Source organism: Taudactylus pleione, unplaced genomic scaffold (genome assembly GCF_031769625.1).
Source record: "Taudactylus pleione unplaced genomic scaffold, aTauple2 ptg000482l, whole genome shotgun sequence".
Lineage (NCBI taxonomy): Eukaryota > Metazoa > Chordata > Amphibia > Anura > Myobatrachidae > Taudactylus > Taudactylus pleione.
The window spans coordinates 1223371-1249788 of NW_028284884.1; the positions used below are offsets into that span (position 1 = coordinate 1223371).

Here is a 26418-nt window from a genome sequence, read left to right on the forward strand (position 1 = left end):
GAGTCAGGACAGTTGTTCTGTGACAGCTACGATCACCAAGGAGGCAGCAGAGATCAATAAATCAGGAATAGAGATGGCAGAAGCAATTACAATTGACAGCAATCAATATAATAAACTTACTGGGCTGATGCAGAGTTAGAATCAGTGATGTGCGGTAAGGTCAATGGTTGGGGAGGCACATTTGGAGATGGGATCCTGTCTCACCTCCTACTCACTGTAACTCTCCCCTCACTACACTAGGCTTCAGTGTCCATTGATTCTCTCACCTGCATCACTGTGTCTTCTCTTGCTTCTGCTGACTGAGTTCCGATCTCTAAAGACTGCAGTGCACTTTCTGGTCACATGAAACATCCAAGGTGTCCATCAGTACTCAATACACGCCCCCATACTCGGAGACATGCCTCTATTAGCTCTCTTTCTGTGCAGCTTACAGCCCTTGCTCTGCAAGCAGTTTCTGACAATACTGGAGTCCTAGGGAGCTCCACAAAGCTGGTGAGTGTTAACTATAAAACTGATTACAATAAATAAAGAAGGTGTTTATAAGTTATAAATATTTTCTTTGCATTATTCTAATTTTTTTTTATATCAATTCTCAGGAGTATGACAGGGGAGGCTATGCCTATTCCTACCCTGACTGCACGTCCCTGATGAGTATCGCCAATGTGGGTACCATATCCTTGTGTGAAATCGCTCTGCATTTTCCCACAAGGGGTACACACACACACACACACACATATATATATATATATTTATTACCAGTTATTTATATAGCGCACACATTTTCCGCAGCGCTTTACAGAGAATATTTGGCCATTCACATCAGTCCCTGCCCCAGTGGAGCTTACACTCTATATTCCCTATCACACACAGACACATACACACTAGGGGTAATTTTGTTAGGAGCCAATTAACCTACTAGTATATTTTTGGAGTGTGGGAGGAAACCGGAGTACCCGGAGGAAACCCACGCAAGCACAGGGAGAACATACAAACTCCACACAGTTAGGGCCGTAGTGGGTATCGAACCAACGACCTCAGTGCTGTGAGGCTGTAATGCTAACCATTACACCATCTGTGCTGCCCACACACACCTATGCAGACTTCTGTGACACTGGCACTTACATCCGCCTGCGCCTGGAGAGGGGTGACACAGAGAGAATGGTCATGTAGATCGGGACACAGATGCATATATGTGCCTGAGTTAGCCATAATACATGCAGGAGGTCAGGGGGGACATGCATATACCTGATGATGACGATGACGGCAGTCCCCAGCACTAGTGAATTACTTGTTATTGGTTGCTTGCAAAAATATAGCTGCTTTCTTTGTTGCCCAGGCATATATTATGATTTTCGGAATATACTTCGTAGCCCCGCTCCCACCATTCAATACCGATATTACCGGCATTGTGGAACGGGGGGGGGGGTGGTCTACGATGACGTGAATCGCATCATCGGGCGCCTGTGTACGGCTGGGTGGCCCCAAACCTGGGAGACTTATCCACCTTTCTGGTGGGTGGCCGGGAGCACCACCCAATTTTCGGGAGCCTGCCGGCCATTCTGGGAGGGTAGGCAAGTATAGACCAGATGCATGCCTCATGTGATGCATGCTGCTCCTCAGCATATCAGCATACTGTATGAGAGCAAATACTGTACACTATCTGTATGTGCTGATTTTTGAAGCAGACATTTTGAGCAATGCTGGGTCCATCAACTGGGCTGATACGCTATTCAGTAGATATTCTATCTTCTCAGATTGTAAAATGTTTTTGTGGTAAATGGTTCTGATCTACAGTTTACTTATTTCTAATAATTTGAGACAATATAGGAACTGTAAACCCTCCAAAACTATATATAAAAAACAGTTAATATAGGAAGCCAAATATATAGGTAATTTATTTGTCTCTGTTTGTAATCCCTAGGAGTCTTCATTAAAGCTGCATCTTAGAGAAAAACATAAGAGTAGCAGGAACTGTATGACACATATTCTGTGAATAGAAGCACAAACCAAAGCCCTGCACCCTGGTACCCTGTGCCAGAGAGAGCATTGGCGCCACCCCCATATTTTTTTAAATAGGGACATAAGATAGTGCACCTGAAGAAGGGCCATGGCCTCATGGGAAAGAGCGAGGAAGAGATAGGGAAGGCCAGGAGATGCTGGGGATAAAAGAAGAGGAAGCTACAAGTGTGAATGATAATAAACAATAAAATTGACAGGCCCAAACAGCGCCCCCTGCCCTGCGGTGCCCTGTGCCATGGCACTGGTCGCACCACCCTAGTTACGGCCCTGCTCCTTATAGTTATTGCTAAATGTGACTTATTGATGGAATATATATTTACACTGTGGGTTACTGCATAGGTAGAAGGTGTGGTAAGCTATAGAAACACATATTTTCAATATGGTTTAGGATTTGATGTAGATGTAAAAATGTGCGTATTCATCTTTGATAATGCCCCACGATCGCTTTTCCATTACCAGCTAGTAATTCACAGTAGGCGACAGTTATAAATAAACAAAAACTTAGGGGTTTATGTATCAAGCAGTGAAAAGCATGGATAAGTGGACCATTGCAGAAGTTCCCCATAGCAACCAATCAACTCCTATTTACTATTTTATAGACTGTACTTAAATGCTACTTCAAAGCTGATTGGATGCAACTTCTCCACTAGTCCACGCTTTTCACTACTTGATACATAAAACCCTAAATTGGGAAACTTGTAGGCCGATCTGAGCGGGCTTCATAGGGGAATGATGCATGCTCTGCTCCTGGCATGTGTTGCTACCAGCTCTCACTTTCATATAACATGCACGGTTACTTGCTATGCTTCCAGAATCACTGCATATACCACCTTCAATCCTTCAGACATAGAACTAAATTTACTAAAGGTCGATTTTGATCGATTTAAAATTTATCAAAATTGATGGGATTTCCTAATGCTAAATCCGCATACTTAGTATCTGTAGGGATGATAAATATGTGGATTTTGCATTAGGAAAAACCATTGATGTTGATCAATTTAGAACGATTTTTAAATCGACCTTTAGTAAATTTTACCTCATACAGATTATAGCATGATTACAGCATTTGGAGTTGGCTCACAATTGCTTAAGTATTGCATTATATGTACAATGGGCCTGATTTTGATTTGGGAATAAAGTAAGAAAGAGCAATTTATACCACTTTCAGACTTAAAATCCTGGGTTTAATCCAGCTCGGACCCAGGACACCGAGCATGAGTTGAAGCCGGGCTACCCCTATCACACTTAGGGCTACGACCCGGGTTATTCCTGGGTCGCCACGCTTCACACCGGACTCGGGTCTTGCAGTGACCCATGTCTTCCGGCATTCAGTAGGTGCTTGGAGATGATCTCATCTCCAAGCGCCACTGTCCCCGGCCAATTAATTTGTTTTAATTGTGACCCAGGTCATCAAGACCCAGTTCACACCTTTCACAGTTGAGCCAAGTTGTTGACCCGGGTTGCGAGTCCTGGGAAAAACCCTACTAACGAGCAAGGTCATGGACCCGGGTCACACCTTTCAGACTTACGCCAGACCCGGGACATGGGTTTTAGGCTTAAGTCTGAAAGGGGTACAACTGTACACTTTGGTAAAACCATGTTGCACTGCAGGTGGGGAAGATGTAAAAAGTGCAGAGAGATTTAGATTTGAGAAGGGTGTGTCCTAGCTCAAATCTAAATTGCAGTCCAATTATAAAACTACAGCATTTGTTGGCTGCAAGCAGAAGTAGCCAGTATTTACCCTGCATGCAAATAAAGTATGTATTTGCACCCCTTGCATTGCAACATGGTTTGTCCAGGTGCACAGTTACTTCTTCTTTCTTACATAATTTGTAAATCAGAATCAGACCCAATTATCTTTAACTTGGAGTACAGTGATAATATTACCTCTTATTGCTACTTTGTGATGGGCAAGGAGAACACACAGGGATGTATCTTGTTTGGTACCATGTGGACAGGATGCATGTAGACAAGACACCTGCAGATCATGTATGAGCTCTAGTAATGGGTTTGCACAGTGAAGACTATAGTAGTTTCCTTGGCTAATGAATTGATCCAGTAACAATAAAGTCAACAAAAGTTACATTTACTTTGCAGATTTCTTAGGATGATGATGATGATGCAGAGACTGGTTTAACAGAAGGTGAGGATAAGGAGGAGGAAGAGAAGGAAGAAGAGAAGCTTGGAAAGCTACAATTCTCACTGGACTATGACTTCCAAAATAACCAGGTATTTTGGAGACTTTCTCTTGACCTTGCTGTTATCAATACAATTTCTAATAATATTGTCATAGCAATAGATTTTATGCCACAAATCTCTCTGTGTAGGTAGCAAATATATACGTTACGAAACATTATGCCACATATCTATCTTCTTGTTATTATGTAACTAGCTGAAGTACCCGGCATTGACCGGGTTTAAATCTTCAAGTTATTAAGTTATATTATGTGGTGGTGTCCAAATCCATCAAGTGGAAGGCCCAGAACAGGCTCCCTGGGTCAAAGTTCTGTCCAGTTCACTCCGCCGTGAGGTCTGACTGGGACCCCAACCACTGTATTAGGCATCCCAGACCAATTGTCACCCCTCTGTGAAGTTTTCCTCCAAATCCATCCAGTGGAAGGCCCAGAACAGGCTCCCAGGGTCAAAGTTCTTCCCAGCATCCCCGGGTCAAGGTTCTGCGGAGCGTACACAAACGGCAGGTCCGACTGAGTCTAAAGAAATACACGTATTGGGAATGGGGAAGATGTTGAGTCATTTAAAGATGGCTAATAATATTGCACATGTTGTTAGATGTATTTTATAGCAACACCACCATTTATCAGCTATAATATCAGCCATGTTACATTTACAGTGAGGATCATTGTTTTACACTCCTATATGCAATTTACTTTCTATCCCTTTCTATCCTTTCAAATAGATCCAAGTTGGGGTCATACAGGCCACGGAATTACCTGCATTGGACATGGGAGGTACATCAGATCCCTATGTGAAGATTTTCTTTTTGCCAGATAAGAAGAAGAAGTATGAGACCAAAGTTCATCGGAAGACACTTAACCCCATCTTTAATGAGACGTTCACTTTTAAGGTCAGTAACCATCCATATATCTATATATATATATTGTTAATAGAAGTAAAAGAGCATGCCATTCGTTTCTACATCTCTTGTTTTTCCACCAGAATCTAAAAGTGCATGTAAGGACATGAGATATGTGTTAGAAATGTATTTGCAGCATCTCAGTCCCTGCAGCGATTAATTAACTTTTTAGCCCTTTGTGTTCCCCTTCTGTCTGCTAGTGTATGTGTGATCATTCATATGACATACTTTTGCAGTAGCAGGTATAATATATGCTGTAATAATGTAAGTAAATGTAATTTTGAATACTTTGTAAGCCTTGATGTTTAGCATTGTCCATATGTCTGTATTATTCATAACCAGTAGAGCAAGGTAACACCTCACAGAACAAAAGACCTTACGTTTACCCGTGTGCATATCTCTGTTGTACGTTGGCATGTCGGCAGGCTGGGAAGCCGGATATGTTAGTTATTATTACAAAGATGCAGTACATGTGGGAGTACTGGAATGAAGCTCGGAGGATGATTAGCGGGCGGAGAGTATCCAGCTTACCAGGCAAATTGTGTTATCTGGGGGATGCTTTCATGCACTGCAGAAGTGAAGCAGTCGCATGGGATCTGCTGGATGAACCAGAGTTTGCAGAATTCACGGAGGAAGTGATTGCTACAGTGGCCAAATGACACAAAGAAGCCAATTTCCAACGACAGAAGGGCCAGTCCAGGATAAATTGTTCTCCTGGATAGATCCGAAATAGGACCACTGGAACCCGGGCAGACAACTGAGGGGTCTGCCCCGCAATTATCTGTTACCAGTGGAGAAGAATCATTGTCAGTGGGGCCCCTAACCCCTCTGGAAGAAATGAGCATGGAGGAGTTGATAGCAGAATGCCAACTGCAAGGCATCCCTGTCCAATTCGGCACTCGCAGGGAAATCCTCTAGTGTATACTCCAGGACCAGGGGGACCCCACCAAAGCATTCACTATTAACCAGCTGCCAGGAGATCTATGTCCGAGAGGAGATCACAGAGGTTGGGGGAGGACTATCTCACTTCCCGACCACAGATGGCATCGTGGTCCAGGCTGTTCAGCATATTCAGCTGGGAGAGGCCCATCATGATGGAGTGGCAATGGCAGACTCTTTTATTTCATTGGGGGAGGCTGAGGAGAAATTGCCCTGTGTATATCCTGCTATCCTAACCCCACCTGAATGTTATGAAGAATTGTTCCTGTTTAGCTATTTGGAAACTGAGGAGTTGCAGGCAAAATGCTGGTACGTACCATGTGATTTAAACGGAACTTGGACAGCCAAAACTGTTAACATAACATCAGAGCATAAACCAGAAGAGGATATGTTATCACCCTGTAATAACACTGACAGTGGTGTGGACTGTAACTATGTGCCACGGGATTTGCCTACCCTTAGTAAGATTCCAGCAAGTACAGACCAGGTGGATGTCAGGAGACAGCGCTTGCAACCCCTTCTCCCACCCCAGGGAGAAGGGACTGCACAACCTGCCCCCCTGCATCTCACAGAACACGAGGCATTTGTGGAGATAATTTTGGAGTTTTCAGCAATTAAAACCCTGAGTGGTACCCCACCAGTTATCCAGCCGACCGGGCTAGTAGAGGTAGTTACCAAGGAGGAGGACAGCCCAGAATAAGTTACAGGTGAGACACTGGCTTTTGATGGGGGAGGGCTGGGACAGGACAAGCCTGTCCTGGTGGCTCCCCTGCAGCCACCAACTGCATTGTTCCAGATAGAAGGTTCATCCTGGGGCCTGGGCATTGAGGAGCCTACATGTTGCACTGAAAGTTGTCAGCCCCCCAGTTGGTGTTTGGGGGAGGAGGGAATGGACACTGCCACGGAAAGTGCCATGTACAGAGCCCCAATATTTGACTGCCCCCGGGCAGCTATTACTTGTACAAGGTGGGGTGGGGGAAGGTACCCACTGCCCCTGTGTTCCAGAAGTGAGGGTAATAGAATGTCCGATTGGTATGCTTTGGAGAAAGGTTTGTGATAATGTGAAGGGGGAACACCTAACGTCTGACTTGAGGGAATTGCTAAATCCTCTGGTGGTAAAAGGGGACATGTTATATTGTAATTCTGTACTTGCGCATTGCCTAACTAGGCTGCTTCTCAGAGCCTGGGTCTTATGTTACATTACTCTGTGGCCCACTAACCCACACAATTCTTTACCCTGCACCCCACCTCGCCCAGTCAGTAATGTTTGGGATCCACCCTGGGAACAAGGCCTACAAAGTGAGGGAGGAATGTAAGGACATGAGCTATGTGTTAGAAATGTATTTGCAGCATCTCAGTCCCTGCAGCAATAGCCCTTTGTGTTCCCCTTCCGTGTGCTAGTGTATGTGTGTTCATTCACATGACATACTTTTACAGCAGCAGGTATATTATATACTGTAATAATGTAAGTAAATGTAATTTTTAATACTTTGTAAGCCTTGATGTTTATCATTGTCCATACGTCTGTTTTATTCATAGCCATTAGAGCAAGGTAACACCCAGGGGCTGGCTGGCAACTTTTAGCCTGGGGGGAAAATGCATGCAGGCAGCCCTGGCAGAGGAGTAGCGTGTAGCCAGGGTGCCTGAAGAACGTGCGTGCTACGGCCCCCCCCCTCAAGTGTTCCAGGGAGGAGACGGGTCCATATGGGATTAATGTAAAGTAAAAATAAAGATTAGGGGCAGCCCCCTGTCATAGTACCCATATGTAGTGCCCCCCTGTGCCCCAGGAGAGGACCCCAATATGCAGGCCTCCAGTAGTGCCCCCAGTAGTGGTCCCCCCTCTGCAGTGCCCCTTGTGCCCCCAGTAGTAAGCCACTTATATAGTGCCCCCAATAGTGGTACCCCCTATGCAGTGCCCCCAGTAGCAGTCCACCCCCATGCAGTGCCCCCAATAGTGGTAACCCTTATGTAGTGCCCCTTAAATAGTGGCCCCAGTTGTAGTCTCCCCCCTATGCAGTACCCCCAGTATTGCCCTTTATATAGATCCCCCAGCAGTGGTCCCTCGATGCAGTGCCCCCAGTGGTAGTCCCCTCCCCCCTACGCAGTGCCCCTAGTAGTAGTAGTACCCTCCCCTTGTAGTGCCCCTAGTAGTAGTACCCTCCCCTTGTAGTGCCCCTAGTAGTCTCCCCTTGTAGTGCCAGCCCCCCGCAGTAGACACACGTAATTTAAAAAAAAAGCCCACTTACCTGAATCCCCGCACCCGCCGCCTCCATCCGCTCCTCCGACTGTCCTCCCGGGTCGGGCCACTCTGCATTATGGGAGAGACGTCATGACGCCTCTCCCATTACCCACTGCAGGAGCCGGAAGACGGAGCGGCTCCTGCAGTGGGCGCAGCAGCAGCAGCTAATGAGAGACTTTCATTGGCTGCTGATCAAAACAAACAGCTGCCAGAGCCGGCGGCTGTGTGTTAGTCAATGTAGCGCTGACCAAACTCTGTCAGGTCAGCGCTACACACCGGTGCAGCTTGTGTCACAGAGACACAGACTGCCCGTGGTCAGCATGGCGCTGCGGCCCGGGGGGCACATGGCACCCTGCCCCCTGGCCCAGCCCACCACTGGTAACACCTCACAGAACAAAAGACCTTACGTTTAGCCGTGTGCATATCTCTGTTGTATACATGGCCAGCAGAGCAATGTAACACCTCCCAGAACAAAAGACCTCCTAAGTTAATTTCCAACTCCGCAGGGAACGCTCAGGACCTACACCTCCTTCCATTTGCCTGTCTTTGTGCCTCACGGGAGTCTGGCAGACTAAACTGAGCCAACCCAGCAGGTGTTCTTCAGGGAAGTAGTATCTGGGGAGGTAGGAGAAAGTTAGAGGATGAGTGACTCACACCAATCAGGGAACGGTGCAACTCCTCTGGGTGGTCATAATATCATGGGAAATTGGAAGGTTTCAAAAGAGGTCACAGAAGGCAGCTCCTCATGTTAGTTCGCTGACCTTGGCTAAGAAGGGACTTTCTACCAAGGTGCTTAGTGGAACGCATCGCCAGTCCTGTGTGGACGTATACATTTGGAAATTCTGTGTGGACAAACACACACGCTTGGGTGGACTTATACGCTATTCACAGCTGCGTGATCGGTGACAGTTTCGACGTTGTAGTACCCCAGAAACGCTTGTGTGGACATATATGTTTGGATATTCTGTGTGGAAAGAGTACTCTATCACTGCTGTGTGATCTGTGATAGTTTCTACTGTGTGTTATCCCGGAAACGCTGGGGTGGACGAATACGCTATTACCGCTGTGAGGATTGGGTAATAGTTTCTCCTGTGTGAAACTGTGTCGTTAGCTATTTTGTGGACTTGTCCTAGAATGGTACCCTCTCATGGGACTGGCCCTATCTGGACTGCTACCTGCATACTGCCTGTTCACTGTATTTTACCTCTTGTCCTTACATATTATCTATTTCTGTGCGTTGTGGAAAAATAAACCATCACTTTATTTTCATCTGCTCGGTGTCTGGGTGATTGAGAGAACCCCGTATCCTCACAGTGCACATGAAGCCTCCCTCTAACATTGTGTTACTTTATTGGTATGTAAGTTACATAGGTCCGGATTCAGAGTTGTACGCTATGCACACAGCAGCTGCGTCTTAGGACGCAGTCATTGGACATCTGAGTAAGAACAAGCTTACTCAGAATGACCTCCAGAACTGCTTAGCCGGGGCCAGGAAGTCTGCGGCAGAAGACACAGGCCCTGGCCTCGGCACTCCCACAGAACGGAGGCGACATGCCTCTCTCTTGTGGAACGGTCCCCATCTCCGATTTGGCGAGCAGGGTCGCAGTGTTATTGCAGCACATGCGCACAGACCACACACCATCGTACTTGCACACATATCATCGGGTTTGCGTATAAGTCTGAATTAAGCCTATAGACTCACAGGAGGAAGTTTATCAAATCTTAGAGAGAGAGATAAAGGGCCTGATTCAGAGATAAACTGTATTACACAGCCACAAGGAAGCGGCTGTTCAATACCGCCCAACTAAATGCAAATGCAGAAGGAGGTGTCTGTAGGAAATAGACACTTCCTGCATGCACCTGTGATCCGAGTGCAGCGTCCTTAGAAGCTGCCTCGGATCACCATTGCAACCATCTGTCACGATAGCTGCTGTTTTGGCCAGGATGAGTAAGCTGAGACTTACAGCCGGATCCAAGAAGTATACGTCTGATGACACAGAGCCTGGACTCAGCACACCTCTAAATCTGTTTTGAAGAACAGTTCCGGTGCCCTCCCAGGTGCTGCAGCATATCAAACAGAACCATGGAGATGTACACCATCAGGTTTGCATACATCTCTGAATCAGGCCCAAAGTGGAGAAGTTGCTCATAGCAACCAATTAGCTGTTGTAATTTATCTAGCACAGCCTATAAATTGACAGTTAGAAGCTGTTTGCTATAATCTCTCCAAGATTTGATACATCTCCCCCACAGGCATGAGCTGAAATAAATCAATTATGTTTTCCAGCCTATCGCTTCATTTATGTCTAACCTGTATTTATATCTGACCCTAATGCAGCCATTTTCTTTGCCTTTGCAAAACTATGTACCTCATTGGGATCTAAGTGTCTCATATTGGCTCTGAATTTGTCACAATGGCCCTCTTTTAGCACACATTTGTCATTATGGAACTATCTTGTTTAAATCAAATTACAATCATTTTGTAACTCGATGTTCCCACTTATTACTCCATTGTGCAACACAATAACACTAGTGCAAACCTATTTCTTCTCTATGCACCTCTAAGTAACCTTCGGTCTGCTGTGGGAAACACCAGTGTGTCCCAAAATAGCCCCTGTATTGCATCATTGTGGTCCCCGAAAGCTGTAATGTCCAGCATATTACCCCATTGTAAGAAATAGCTTTAGAAGCAACTATTTGAATAGTTTCTGTGCAACATTATCTCCTTGCTTTCCATATTACCATATCGTACCCCACAGTAGCCCTAGTGCCCAGATATATACATAGTGAAAGTCCTAATTAATAAAAGGTTCTTCTACCGGTGACATGGGAGACAGGCACTGTACACATCAGTTATTTGCAGCAGTAACCTTGACACCACTTCATTATTATTAGCAGAAATGATGGTGACACTAGGTGATAGTGTAAACTGTCACAATGATGCACATGCGGAATTTGCTGGGAGCAGTAGTTCTCCAGATAAATTGATACACCAGTGTATAATATAACTGGCCAGAGTGATGTTGATTAGATGTATAATGCAGTAGTTGGTGCTGGTGGCAGTTAGTCCACATGTGGTATGCTTAACCAGTTTTTAGATTTTAAATATATCAGGTAGAATAACAGGTATCATTTGACACTGGGTTGATGTAATACATTTAGGTTTAGGAGTTAGGGTTAGGCATTAGGGGGAGGGTTAGGTTTAGGGTGCGGGGAGGGGGAGGTTAGGTTTAGGCACTTGGGGGGAGGTTAGGTTCAGGCACCAGGGAGGGAGGGTTAGGGTAGGGAGAGGGGGAGGGTTAGCATACTGACCTCCAAGTGTCGTTATGTTAACCCTGTCGGGATCCAGGCATCAGGATTCTGACCTCCTTGATCCCATCTGTCGGTATTTCATACCAATTCCGTTAGGAGAAAACATGGTGTTCGATGCAGAGTTGGAAGCAAAACAAGCGTACATTGTTCAAAATAACAGTCTGCGTCTATGAACACTTGCTCCTGCCCTATACTAGTTGCAAACTATATGCATCCAAAAAGGTGTATTTCTGCTTACATCTGGGTCTGCCTCACCCACATATTTTTAAACACACCCTCAATGTGAGAACACCCCTTCATGCCCTAGCCCCGCCTCTTCAGTGATATGTGTAGATGCAATTGAAATGCGTCTGACTCCGCATTGCCCTTTCTTTTGTACATACACATGGTGAATTCACATAAGATACGCTCCATAGGTGGACTGTTCAACACTGTATTAGCCCCATTGTGTGGATACTCTTTAAATCAATTTGTATTTTAACTTACCACAGATTCCGTATCAAGAACTTGGTGGAAAGACCCTATGTATGTCCATATATGACTTTGATCGATTTTCCAAACATGACATCATTGGGGAGGTGAAGGTTACTATGAACACAGTAGACCTGGGGCAGCCAATTGAAGAGTGGAGGGACTTGCAAAGTGCAGAAAAGGAGGAGGTGAGTAAAAAGATGCATTTCCAGGAATAGAAATTGGTAAGAAATGGAGAAAGTGACATCTCGATAAAACCTAATGTGACAGAAAAATAGAAGCAAATCAACAGGGAAAAATAAGGAACATGTAACATAGAGTGAATTAGTAGTGGTAAATATTAAGAGGAGTCCTTTTAATGTGATATCCAATGTTACGTTCCTGGGAACAAAGGGAAATAGATGTTACTTTGCAGTGATAATATATCCATTTCAACCAGCCTAAAGCGATTGTGTCTTTGTTTTTGTATTTTAATTAGTTTTGTCTGTTTGTTGTTTCTTTTCTTTATTCAGTGTTTCATCTTTTCTTTCTCTGTGGAATAATTTTTAAACTGTTACAAAATATTAAACAACATGGACATTGGTTCCAACTGTACATTTTTATATACCTGCATTATTTTTATTTAATGCAAGGAGGCCTCTTACTCAAAATTAACAATATTTAATATATGATATGCATTAAAAATCCAAATATTAAATAAAAATAACACAAACAAATAAAATCGTATTAAAAATTATATGATTGATTGTAGTTAAATTGAATTAGGGAAGCACCCAATACAACATGAATCAACAACATTACTGATTCTGTAGTTTCCTCAACTTTGTATATTGGTTGCCAGGGATAAACAATTACTTAGGAACACATAGTGAAATCAATCATTATATGATATGCATGTAAGGATCCACAGGAAAAACATGCAGCTCATAAACTGTCCCATATGACAGATAAAACTTGCCTGTTATGGTTCTCTCAGTGAGAATACCAAGATGCCCTGTGCATGGATCAATGCGCACTAACAGGATTCTGTGGACATTGCAAGGTGAATGAAATCTTCTCCTTGCTGAGTATTGAAAATGTTCCTGGCGCTGGGAATGAAATGCGTCGACTGACCTGCATTCATATGTGATTCTGCACCATACAGAGATACCAACAGAATGCATATTTCACTCAGCCCTATTGATAAGATGAAAGGGAAAGCTCTCTGGACCTATAGAACTCCACACTTCCACCACAGGTTCCAATTATTCAGTGAAAACATTAGAATAATGTTGTAAAAAATGCACCAAAAAATATTGTATGCAAAAATATTCTGGTTCAAATAAAGTTAAACTTACAGGTAATGACACCTACCAAATGACTGAGGAAACAAATTGTATGTATACTTCGTAGCATAAAGGCACATGTGAATAATAGAGTTCAGTGAACACATATAGTGCACATATGTGTACTTGCTTGAATCGAATGGAACATGTTCTAACCTCTTCAGCTCTCCGTCTCTCTCAACTAAGTGCACTTGTAGGGCTAAATTTACTAAGAATCGAGTCTGGGAGAGTTTGCATTTTTTTCAACTCGATTAGCGTCACCTAAACTCGGGTGATTTGAAGCTCCTGAGACTCTCAAATTTACAAACAAGGGAGTTTAGCTGAGAGTGAGATGGCCGATGGTGAAGCACGTGGGAACTGTCAGTAGCCGAAGCCAATCAGCGGCCGTGCTGACTGTAGACCGGCGGCTGATTGGCTCTGTCTACTGACAACTCCCACGTGGGAACTGTCAGTAGCCGGAGCCAATCAGCGTCCGCTCTACAGTCAGCGCGGCCGCTGATTGGTTGGCGGGACATGCAAACCCTGTGCAGTCCCGTCAGCTGGCATTCGGGAGGTATCAGTATGTGTGGCAGCACACATACTGAGACCCTGTGCGTGGTGCGGAAAGTTCGTCTTTTTGTTTTACAAAGGCCATGGATTACTGCGGAGACCAGCGCCAGAATATAGGTGAGTATGAAATCATTTTTGCAGGGCCAGTCAACACGAATTCTACTGGAGAAGGGGACAGAAACATCTGGTATAGGTTAGTATATGTGTGAATATTTGTGAATGGGTAGGTGTGTGTAATAAAGTTATACTTTGCACGGTGTGTGTGTTTTGTGTTTATTTAACTATTTATTTTACAGTGGAGGTACAGGTGTCGCCTGTCTGCTGGCACTTGTAGTTCCACAAGTGCCAAAGGGCAGGCATGCTGGCACCTGTAGTCCCACTGTAAAATACAATAGTTTACCCAACGCTCCTGGGGTGCAGGGAAGAGCCCCAGGCTTCAGACCAAGCCTGGGGTTAAGGGAGAGGGGGGGTCCCAACCTCCCCTGAGATCCCCGGCTTGGCCTGACGGCTTGGGCTGCTAATGCTTTGGACCCGGAGCCCCGGTGAAAGGGTCTCCGGGCTGTGGCATTACAGCCCGCCCGTTTTGGGTCTGGTGCTGGTTTTAAATATAGGGGGGACCCTATGCAATTTTTTCCCCCCTACATTTAAAATCAGGACTGTCCCTGCAGCCTGGTGTTGGTTTCTAAATTACGGAGGAACCGTACACATTTTGTTCTACGTAATCTTAGAAACCAGGACAGGCTGGCAAGCCTGGGGCTGGTTAAGCTTTAGGGGGGGAACCCTATGTAATTTTTTTTCTGATATTTACATTTATTTTCTATATTTCCAGGCAGAAATATACATGGATCACAGCGATCTCTGTATGTTTCTGCCAAACTCTCAGATCACAGGCAGGTGTATTTTTTTCACGAGTTTTTACAGGAGAGTTTGCCCGTCTCATGAGAGTTTCGAAACTCTCTGATTGGTAAATTCCAGAATCCTATCTTCACCAGTGAAAAGGTTCTCAAGCTTTGCTGATGGTGAATTGAAGAGAGTTTGCTAACTCTCCAGTATTTTATCGTAGCAAAGGAGATCTCTCCCCCGAGTTTGACATTAGTAAATTTGAGAGTGGGAAAAAATGCCCAAACTCTCCAGAGTTTGCAAACTCTTCCAAACTCTCATCTTAGTAAATTTACCCCGTAGTGTGTAGACCCTGTAAGTTTTTCTTTTCTTTATGTCTACATATACTCTCCTCCCCTGTCCAATTTGACCCAAAAAATATTTAGAGGCATAAATTCACTTGATTTAGCCCTTGATTGGTGCTGTTCAGTAAAATGCTTAGGATCGGTTTTGAATTTTATTGAGGTTCATGATGAAGCTCACGCTTAGAAAAACACTATTAAAGCAGACTCACAGACAGATGTATTTAATTTTTAAATCAATGGAAACATTTTATTTGTATAGAGATGTCTCCAGTCCGTAGACAACAGGTTGTACCAGAGTTTTTACTAGATATAGCTTATTTTTCAGAATGGGATAAGCAAGCGTTAAAGGGATAGAGAATATTAGGACAAATGAAAGAAGAGAAACTAAGGGCAAAATTTACTAAGCGGCGGTTTGACGGCGGTTTCTATTCTATTCTAAACCCCGGCGGTTTGGTGGTGGTTTCTATTCTATTCTAAACCCCGGGGGTTTGGTGGCGGTTTCTATTCTATTCTAAACCCCGGGGTTTGGTTTTGCAGCAGTTTCTAAGTGACAGCCCTGTTCTATTCTATTCTAAAATGTGTTTTGATGGCAGTTTTGCAGCGGTTTTGTCCTTAGTAAATCTGCAGATAGGAAAACCGCCGCCAAACCACAGTCAAAACACATTTTAGAATAGAATAGAACAGGGCTGTCATTTAGAAACTGCTGCAAAACCGCCACCAAACCCCCGGGGTTTAGAACAGAATAGAACCCGCCAGGGCCGGACTGGGACTAAAAATAGGCCCTGGCACTTAAAGCACACAGGCCCACCGCGTGTCAGCATCTGGCTCCTCCCCCTTACTATTCCTGACTCCTCCCACTTATTAGTGTATGCGCTTACAAATATAGGCCCTGATTCAGAGCCGGACGCTCTGACCAGAGCGCTCGCTCTGAATCAGGGCCCACCTCCATTAAAATGGAGCGTCCTCCTGGACGCTCGTATAGCTGTGGGTCACCACCCACAGCATATACGAGCGTCCAACAAGATGGTCGCGATGGTCTTGACCATCGCGACCATCGGACTTGCGAGTGAAACCCTGTGGTCGGGTTTCTCAACCGCAAGGCCAGGAGTGATTTTGGCTCTATCAGAGCCAAAATCACTCCCACTGACATCACTAGTGATGTCAGTGGTGCCGGCTTCAGACGGTAGGCGTTCCCATAGGAACGCCTCCATCTGGCAGGCACGCCCCCGGTACGCCCACCAAAGGGGGCGTGCTGTCAATCAACATCGACAGCACGCCCCCTTTGGTGCGAGACCCGGAGCGATGGAAAGTCCTTCGCTCGCCGGGTCTCGCGCATGCGCACGACGGAGCACCCTCCGTCGTGCGCATGCGTAGTGGGGACCATCGACCCACTTGCGAGCATACTGCCGCTCGCGAGTGGGTCTGAATGACCCCCATAATTCATATTAGTACAACATACAGGTATACATCATTATCTGTATTAAATTAAACACACAACAGAGCTTATCATGCAGGGGATTTAAACATGTGCCATAGTCAGACATTGTTATTTGGTTGGTTCTATTAAGTAAAGCTGGCATTTCATTAAGAGACAAATTTAGACCTCATAAGTCCCTAGGCAAGATACCAGATGGGGCCCCCCTCCCTAAAACAATCCATAGCACTATATTTTCATTCCTGAATCATGGCCTTTACATTATTTGTTGCGGCAGTAACGATGCTGATGCCATGTTTCTCTACATACATGATCTCATCTGAAGACAGAAACATGCCCCGTAAATGGCCATGACATGAATCCTTACCCTAATCCTGACCCTAGCTGAACCATAACCACAGACCTCACCCTAGCCATAACCTCTAACCCTAATACACTACCCCATACTGCTAAACGAACGCTAATAACCTATTCTTAATATCCTAACACAAACCCCTAAACTAACCCTTACCCAAACTGCTACACCAACCCTAATACCCTAACTGTAATACCCTAACCCAAATTCAGAAACTAACCCTAATACCCAAGTAGAAATGTAGTCAGAGTAACGCATGTATATACAGTACTTGAACAATAATGTAATACCACTATACCAACCCTAATATCTTATCCCTAATGCACCAACCCAAACCCATAAACTAACCCTAGTATCCTTACCCAAACCGCTACACCAGTGGTTCCCAAACTTAGGGTCTCATTGATTTTTTCAAGGCACCCCTAAGCCAAATTAATTACCAAGCGGTCCCTTTTTAGTAGTTGGTTCAAAATTACATAATAAATATTTAGGTCAGGACACAAATACTTATTAACTTGTTTGTAAAAATATTACACATAAATCCAAGGAAAAAGAATATTATTGTGTCTCCCTCTCTCCCTTTGTAAGCCTCCTCCATGCGCCTCCCTCTGCAGCCCCCTCCATGCATCTCCTTTTGCAGACCCCCCAAGTGTCTTCCTTTGCAGCCTCCTAAATGTGTCTCCCTTTACAAGCCCCCTCCATGTTTCCCTTTACAGCCCCCTGTATGTCTCCCTTTATTATTATTATCATTTATATATATATGGCGCCACAAGTGTTCCGCAGGGCCTTACACAGTACATAACCAAAAAAGTGACTCACAGTACAATACAATACAAAGCAGGACAAGGACATGGATAATATACATTGCTACATTGGTGGCCATATCATAGTCGGTCCAAACATCGCGCTGAATTGAATAACTCTGGAAGATCCATCACGGGGCTATTCTGCATTGTTTTTTAATTTAATCGAGACCCATGTGTCTCCCTTTGCAAGCCTCCTTTATGTTTCCCTATGCAGCCCCCTACATGTCTCCCTTTGCAATCCTCCTCCATGTGTCTCCTTTGCAGCCCTCTCCATGTATCTCTACAATGCAGCCCACTCCTCAATGTTTACATTGCTACTGCCCCTGTAGTCCCCCCACGGGCACTGTGGGAGAGACATCATGATGTCTATCCCATAGTTCCGAGAAGCAGCCGGGCGGATCGGATGGTGGCAGACGCAGGAACGGGGTTTAAGGTAAGATTTGTTTGTTTGTTTTTTCCTGTATAAGCGGCACTACAGGGAGCATTACTATGGGGGCATTACCTCAGGGGGCATTACTATATGGGCACTACTACAGGGGCATTATCTCAGGGGGCATTACTATATGGGCACTACTACAGGGGCATTACTATAGGGGCACTAATGAAGGGGGCATTACTATTGGGGTACTGCTGCAGGGGGCATTTCTATAGGGGCACTGCTGCAAGGGGCATACTACAGGGGACATTACTATAGGGGCGCTGCTGCAGGGGGCATTACTACAGGGGCATTACTATAGGGGCACTGCTGCAGGGGGGGTCATTATGTGTTCAGGGCATTACAATATGTAGCATTATGTGTAAATGGGCATTACAATATGTAGCATTATGTGTAAATGGGCATTACAATATGTGGCATTATGTGTAAATGGGCATTACAATATGTGGCATTATGTGTAAATGGACATTACAATATGTGGCATTATGAGTAAATGGGCATTACAATATGTGGCATTATGTGTAAATGGGCATTACAATATGTGGCATTATGTGTAAATGGGCATTACAATATGTGGCATTATGTGTAAATGGGCATTACAATATGTGGCATTATGAGTAAATGGGCATTACAATATGTGGCATTATGTGTAAATGGGAATTACAATATGTGGCATTATGTGTAAATGGGCATTACAATATGTGGCATTATGAGTAAATGGGCATTACAATATGTGGCATTATGTGTAAATGGACATTACAATATGTGGCATTATGAGTAAATGGGCATTAAAATATGTGGCATTATGTGTAAATGGGCATTACAATATGTGGCATTATGTGTAAATGGGCATTACAATATGTGGCATTATGTGTAAATGGGCATTACAATATGTGGCATTATGAGTAAATGGGCATTACAATATGTGGCATTATGTGTAAATGGGCATTACAATATGTGGCATTATGTGTAAATGGGCATTACAATATGTGGCATTATGTGTAAATGGGCATTACAATATGTGGCATTATGAGTAAATGGGCATTACAATATGTGGCATTATGTGTAAATGGGCATTACAATATGTGGCATTATGAGTAAATGGGCATTACAATATGTGGCATTATGTGTAAATGGACATTACAATATGTGGCATTATGAGTAAATGGGCATTACAATATGTGGCATTATGTGTAAATGGGCATTACAATATGTGGCATTATGTGTAAATGGGCATTACAATATGTGGCATTATGTGTAAATGGATATTACAATATGTGGCATTATGTGTAAATGGGCATTACAATATGTGGCATTATGTGTAAATGGGCATTACAATATGTGGCATTATGTGTAAATGGACATTACAATATGTGGCATTATGTGTAAATGGGCATTACAATATGTGGCATTATGTGTAAATGGGCATTACAATATGTGGCATTATGTGTAAATGGGCATTACAATATGTGGCATTATGTGTAAATGGGCATTACAATATGTGGCATTATGAGTAAATGGGCATTACAATATGTGGCATTATGTGTAAATGGGCATTACAATATGTGGCATTATGAGTAAATGGGCATTACAATATGTGGCATTATGTGTAAATGGGCATTACAATATGTGGCATTATGTGTAAATGGGCATTACAATATGTGGCATTATGTGTAAATGGACATTACAATATGTGGCATTATGAGTAAATGGGCATTACAATATGTGGCATTATGTGTAATATGTTTGTTCTGTCGATATTTGTAATTTTAATAAAATCTTTTGGACATTTGATGGTTTTATTTAAGGAACCTTAACTAATATATTTAAGGGATGGATATTAAATTTATGTCAGAAAAGGTCATCTTATGATGGGCTGGGCGGCGCCAAATTACTGTCTGCCGGGTAACAAAATTCCCAGTTTCAGCCCTGATGACAGTCACACCTGAACTCATGTTAGGGGGCTGCGGCAATTGACACTGAGCCTGGTTTCTCATAGTGACAGCTTGCCTGATGCTGAAGCGATATCACTGACCACCTTCCCCCAAACAAGACTATACTACACAGCAGGGCCCCCTGATTCAAAGCATGGGAGACAGCAGGGCTCCCAATTCAAAGTAACACATAGGGCCCCCATTCATAGTATGCCACACATTAGGGCCCCCAATTTATAGTAAGACAAAGAGTACTGCCCCCATTCATAGTTTGCAACACCGTAGTTGTGTTCCCCATTCTCTTTATGCTACACAGTAGTATTGCCCCTTATTACATGGAATACAAATAGAGAAGATAGGAATCTGCAAATTAAATCTCCCTGTCTCCTATTAAGCAATGATATTTGTAAGTTCCCTTACAGCTCAAAGCCTGTTTAATAATAAAGGGGAAAATGGTACAGTCAAGACAGGCAGCTAAAGTACACATTGAAAGGCACTGCAGGGGTTAACATAATACCACTCTGCAAGTGTGTGTATTATTACCTTCAGTCTTGTTATCTCTCTGTGCTGCAATGAAAGTCAGCTTACATGCTGTGCTGCTCCCATCAGAAGTTGCTGGCAGAGGTGTCTGCTATGAGTGCAGGGCTGCGTGGGGGAGGAAGAAGCTCATGCAGAAGGCTCCATTCCATCCACATCCACACACTGAGAGGTGGGCCGGACTGCTAGAGAACTGGGACGATGACGTCATGAAGGGGGCGTGGCTTAACACGTTTCACTGCTCCTGTGCTTTTCCTTCAAAACAAAACTGCTGCTTCTCGGCTGAATCGGCCCCACTGGCCATCGGCCCTTCAGGCAATTGCCAGAACTGCCCGATGACCAGTCCGGCCCTGGAACCCGCCACCAAACCGCCGGGGTTTATAATAGAATAGAACCCGCCGTCAAACCGCTGCTTAGTAAATGTTGCCCTAAGTGTACTAATGAGAAAATGTATATACAGTTATGTCTACTTCCATCTTTACCGCAATGTGCGGCAAATTGCGCCACATATGGCGAGAGACGTGCACTGCGTTTGCACCTGCCAATAGAATTGCATGGTGCGAACGCAGCATGCAGCATGGCGTACCGTGGCGCACGCAGCTACGGCAAATCGCATGGTGTGATGCGTGCGCACGTTTGCATCGCGAGCGGCAAGGATGCAAGAGGACACTGTAGTAAACTGTTATAGATAAAGAAATTCACTTTTAAATAACTGTATTTCATAAATGCTTATCTGTTCTCAATCACTTTGTTGCTGATCCTTACTTTCAGCCTGAGAAGCTAGGTGATATTTGCATTTCCCTACGTTATGTTCCCACGGCTGGAAAACTGACTGTCTGTATCCTGGAAGCCAAGAATCTGAAAAAGATGGACGTAGGTGGCTTGTCAGGTGAGAAGTAGTGATAAATGATTGTTCAAGTCAATTTTCTATTTCACCTCCAGTACTGCAGCTTCCTCTGAACCTAGATTTCCTCATGGCATCCACTTAAAAAGTGATATCTGATTTTTTGTTATTCTCTATGATTAATGTATCAGTGATAAATACAGTCATTATTTTATCCTTCAACATTTTGCTTTCTGTGACTACCATACCCCTATGTGTAAGTTTCCTGGCATGGCTGGTCTTCTCCTCATTTCTGTAGTCTTAACTTAGGGCCTGATTCAGACCCACTCGCGAGCGGCTGTACGCTCGCAAGTGGGTCGATGGTCTGCACTGAGCATGCGCACGACGGAGGGAGCTCCGTCGAGCGCATGCGCCAGACACGACGAGCGAAGGACTTTCCTTCGCTCGTTGTGTCCGATCAAAGGGGGCGTGCTGTCAATGTTGATGGGCGTGCCGGGGGCGTGCCTCCCTGACGGGGGCGTTCCCACGGGAACGCCTCCCGTCAGAAGCCGGCCCACTGACATCACTAGTGATGTCAGTGGGAGTGATTTTGGCTCTGATAGAGCCAAAATCACTCCGGAGCTTGCGGTTGAAAACCTCAACCGCAGGCTCCGGCTCGCAATTTCGATGGTCGCGATGGTCACGACCATCGCGGCCATCAAAATGCACGCTCGTATAGCCTGTGGGTGGTGACCCACAGCTATACGAGCGTCCAGGAGGACGCTCCATGAAAAAGGAGTCCGGCCCTCATGCAGAGCGTGCGCTCTGCTCAGAGCGTACGGCTCTGAATGAGGGCCTTAATTCCTTGAAATCCTTCCAAGACAGAGACACGAAATTTGATTTGTTATGATTTGTTTTAATTTCAGATAATGTGTTACTTTACCTTGTCACCTATATTATTTAAGAAACTTTATACATCCATGTGTACATACATTTAATAATACAGTTTCATAATGTGTATGTACAAAAAATGGTTCTAGTTATAATAAAAATTTCCAGAATGTTCCTGTTAGACATTAACACAATGGAACTTTCAGAACCACTAAGCCTCAAAATTAAAATGTGCAATTTTCAATATATTTTACAGAGAAGGTAAAATACATAGTTCACTGTAGCCTCACATATAGTGCCAAACTCTATTACAGGAAGGTAAAATACATAGTTCACTGTAGCCTCACATATAGTGCCAAACTCTATTACAGGAAGGTAAAATACATAGTTCACTGTAGCCTCACATATAGTGCCAAACTCTATTACAGGAAGGTAAAATACATAGTTCACTGTAGCCTCACATATAGTGCCAAACTCTATTACAGGAAGGTAAAATACATAGTTCACTGTCACCTCACATATAGTGTCAAACTCTATTACAGGAAGGTAAAATACATAGTTCACTGTAGCCTCACATATAGTGCCAAACTCTATTACAGGAAGGTAAAATACATAGTTCACTGTAGCCTCACATATAGTGCCAAACTCTATTACAGGAAGGTAAAATACATAGTTCACTGTAGCCTCACATATAGTGCCAAACTCTATTACAGGAAGGTAAAATACATAGTTCACTGTAGCCTCACATATAGTGCCAAACTCTATTACAGGAAGGTAAAATATATATAGTTCACTGTAACCTCACATATAGCGCCAAACTCTATTACAGGAAGGTAAAATACATAGTTCACTGTAACCTCACATATAGTGCCAAACTCTATTACAGGAAGGTAAAATACATAGTTCACTGTAGCCTCACATATAGTGCCAAACTCTATTACAGGAAGGTAAAATACATAGTTCACTGTAACTTCACATATAGTGCCAAACTCTATTACATGAAGGTAAAATACATAGTTCACTGTAACCTCACATATAGTGCCAAACTCTATTACACGAAGGTAAAATACATAGTTCACTGTAGCCTCACATATAGTGCCAAACTCTTTTACAGGAAGGTAAAATACATAGTTCACTGTAGCCTCACATATAGTGCCAAACTCTATTACAGGAAGGTAAAATACATAGTTCACTGTAGCCTCACATATAGTGCCAAACTCTATTACACGAAGGTAAAATACATAGTTCACTGTAACCTCACATATAGTGCCAAACTCTATTACAGGAAGGTAAAATAAATAGTTCACTGTAACCTCACATATAGTGCCAAACTCTATTACAGGAAGGTAAAATACATAGTTCACTGTAGCCTCACATATAGTGCCAAACTCTATTACAGGAAGGTAAAATACATAGTTCACTGTAGCCTCACATATAGTGCCAAACTCTATTACAGGAAGGTAAAATATATAGTTCACTGTAGCCTCACATATAGTGCCAAACTCTATTACAGGAAGGTAAAATACATAGTTCACTGTAGCCTCACATATAGTGCCAAACTCTATTACAGGAAGGTAAAATACATAGTTCACTGTAACCTCACATATAGTGTCAAACTCTATTACAGGAAGGTAAAATACATAGATCACTGTAGCCTCACATATAGTGCCAAACTCTATTACAGGAAGGTAAAATACATAGTTCACTGTAGCCTCACATATAGTGCCAAACTCTATTACAGGAAGGTAAAATACATAGTTCACTGTAGCCTCACATATAGTGCCAAACTCTATTACAGGAAGGCAAAATACATAGTTCACTGTAGCCTCACATATAGTGCCAAACTCTATTACAGGAAGGTAAAATATATATAGTTCACTGTAACCTCACATATAGTGCCAAACTCTATTACAGGAAGGTAAAATACATAGTTCACTGTAACCTCACATATAGTGCCAAACTCTATTACACGAAGGTAAAATACATAGTTCACTGTAGCCTCACATATAGTGCCAAACTCTATTACAGGAAGGTAAAATACATAGTTCACTGTAGCCTCACATATAGTGCCAAACTCTATTACAGGAAGGAAAAATACATAGTTCACTGTAGCCTCACATATAGTGCCAAACTCTATTACAGGAAGGTAAAATACATAGTTCACTGTAGCCTCACATATAGTGCCAAACTCTATTACAGGAAGGTAAAATATATATAGTTCACTGTAACCTCACATATAGTGCCAAACTCTATTACAGGAAGGTAAAATACATAGTTCACTGTAACCTCACATATAGTGCCAAACTCTATTACACGAAGGTAAAATACATAGTTGACTGTAGCCTCACATATAGTGCCAAACTCTATTACAGGTAGGTAAAATACATAGTTCACTGTAGCCTCACATATAGTGCCAAACTCTATCACAGGAAGGTAATATACATAGTTCACTGTAGCCTCACATATAGTGCCAAACTCTATTACAGGAAGGTAAAATACATAGTTCACTGTAGCCTCACATATAGTGCCAAACTCTATTACATAGAAGGCAAAATACATAGTTCACTGTAGCCTCACATATAGTGCCAAACTCAATTACAGAGAAGGCAAAATACATAGTTCACTGTAGCCTCACATATAGTGCCAAACTCTATTACAGGAAGGTAAAATACATAGTTCACTGTAGCCTCACATATAGTGCCAAACTCTATTACAGAGAAGGTAAAATACATAGTTCACTGTAACCTCACATTTAGTGCCAAACTCTATTACAGGAAGGTAAAATATATAGTTCACTGTAGCCTCACATATAGTGCCAAACTCTATTACAGGAAGGTAAAATATATTGGCCCTCATTCAGAGCCGTACGCTCTGAGCAGAGCGCACGCTCTGAATGAGGGCCGGGCTCCATTTTCATGGAGCGTCCTCCTGGACGCTCGTATAGCTGTGGGTCACCACCCACAGGCTATACGAGCGTGCATTGTGATGGTCGCGATGGTCGAGACCATCGCGACCATCGAATTTGCGAGCCGGAGCCTGCGGTTGAGGTTTTCAACCGCAAGCTCCGGAGTGATTTTGGCTCTATCAGAGCCAAAATCACTCCCACTGACATCACTAGTGATGTCAGTGGGCCGGCTTCTGACGGGAGGCGTTCCCGTGGAAACGCCCCCGTCAGGGAGGCACGCCCACCAAAGGGGGCGTGCTGTCAATCAACATTGACAGCAAGCCCCCTTTGATCGGACACAACGAGCGAAGGACTTTCCTTCGCTCGTCGCGTCTGGCGCATGCGCACGACGGAGCTCCCTCCGTCGTGCGCATGCTCAGTCCATAACATCAACCCACTTGCGAGCGGACAGCCGCTCGCGAGTGGGTCTGAATCAGGCCCATAGTTCACTGTAGCCTCACATATAGTGCCAAACTCTATTACAGGAAGGTAAAATATATAGTTCACTGTAGCCTCACATATAGTGCCAAACTCTATTACAGAGAAGGTAAAATACATAGGCCCTCATTCAGAGCCGCTCGTTAGCGGCAGTACGCTCGTTCCGAGCGATGTTTGCACATCTGCGCATGCGTACGCTTTTTAGTACGCATGCGCGAACCAGTCAGTGCGGCCGAAAATCGTTTGTACGCTATATAGCAAGTGCCTGCTATTTTGAGTGACAGAATGAGGCGTATGTGGGTGGTAACAGGGGAAGGTGCTTGAAAATGGGGAGTGGAGATCCAAACGCAGGCGTGCTTAAAGGTCAAAACGGGCGTTTTATGGGTGTGTATATTTAAAACAGCAGCGTCAATGACCACGTCACTGGGTTATTTTAGAGCCAGAACTGCTCGCAAATTTGTGGTAGCAAACACCAACCACAAGAATAGCGAGCAGTTCATACGCTGGTCGATGTACTCGATTAATCTAATAAATAGCGGACATGACGTATGGTGCGAGCGGCCAGGGGGCGTTTTTAACAAATAAACGAGCGTATAGTGCCAAACTCTATTACAGGAAGGTAAAATACATAGTTCACTGTAGCCTCACATATAGTGCCAAACTCTATTACATGAAGGTAAAATACAT

At 43.8% G+C, this 26418-nt stretch overlaps 1 protein-coding gene across 1 annotated transcript in view; it reads left to right on the plus strand.

Annotated features, from left to right (window-relative positions):
• The window catches only part of LOC148502814 (synaptotagmin-2-like), a 152851-nt gene that overhangs the window by 114374 nt on the left and 12059 nt on the right, over window positions 1–26418 (plus strand). Inside the window, exons 4-7 of the mRNA XM_088449335.1 lie at window positions 4126–4248; window positions 4937–5104; window positions 12095–12262; window positions 21407–21524. Of these exons, the coding sequence (XP_088305461.1) occupies window positions 4126–4248; window positions 4937–5104; window positions 12095–12262; window positions 21407–21524 (577 nt within the window). The remainder of the gene's footprint in view (window positions 1–4125; window positions 4249–4936; window positions 5105–12094; window positions 12263–21406; window positions 21525–26418) is intronic.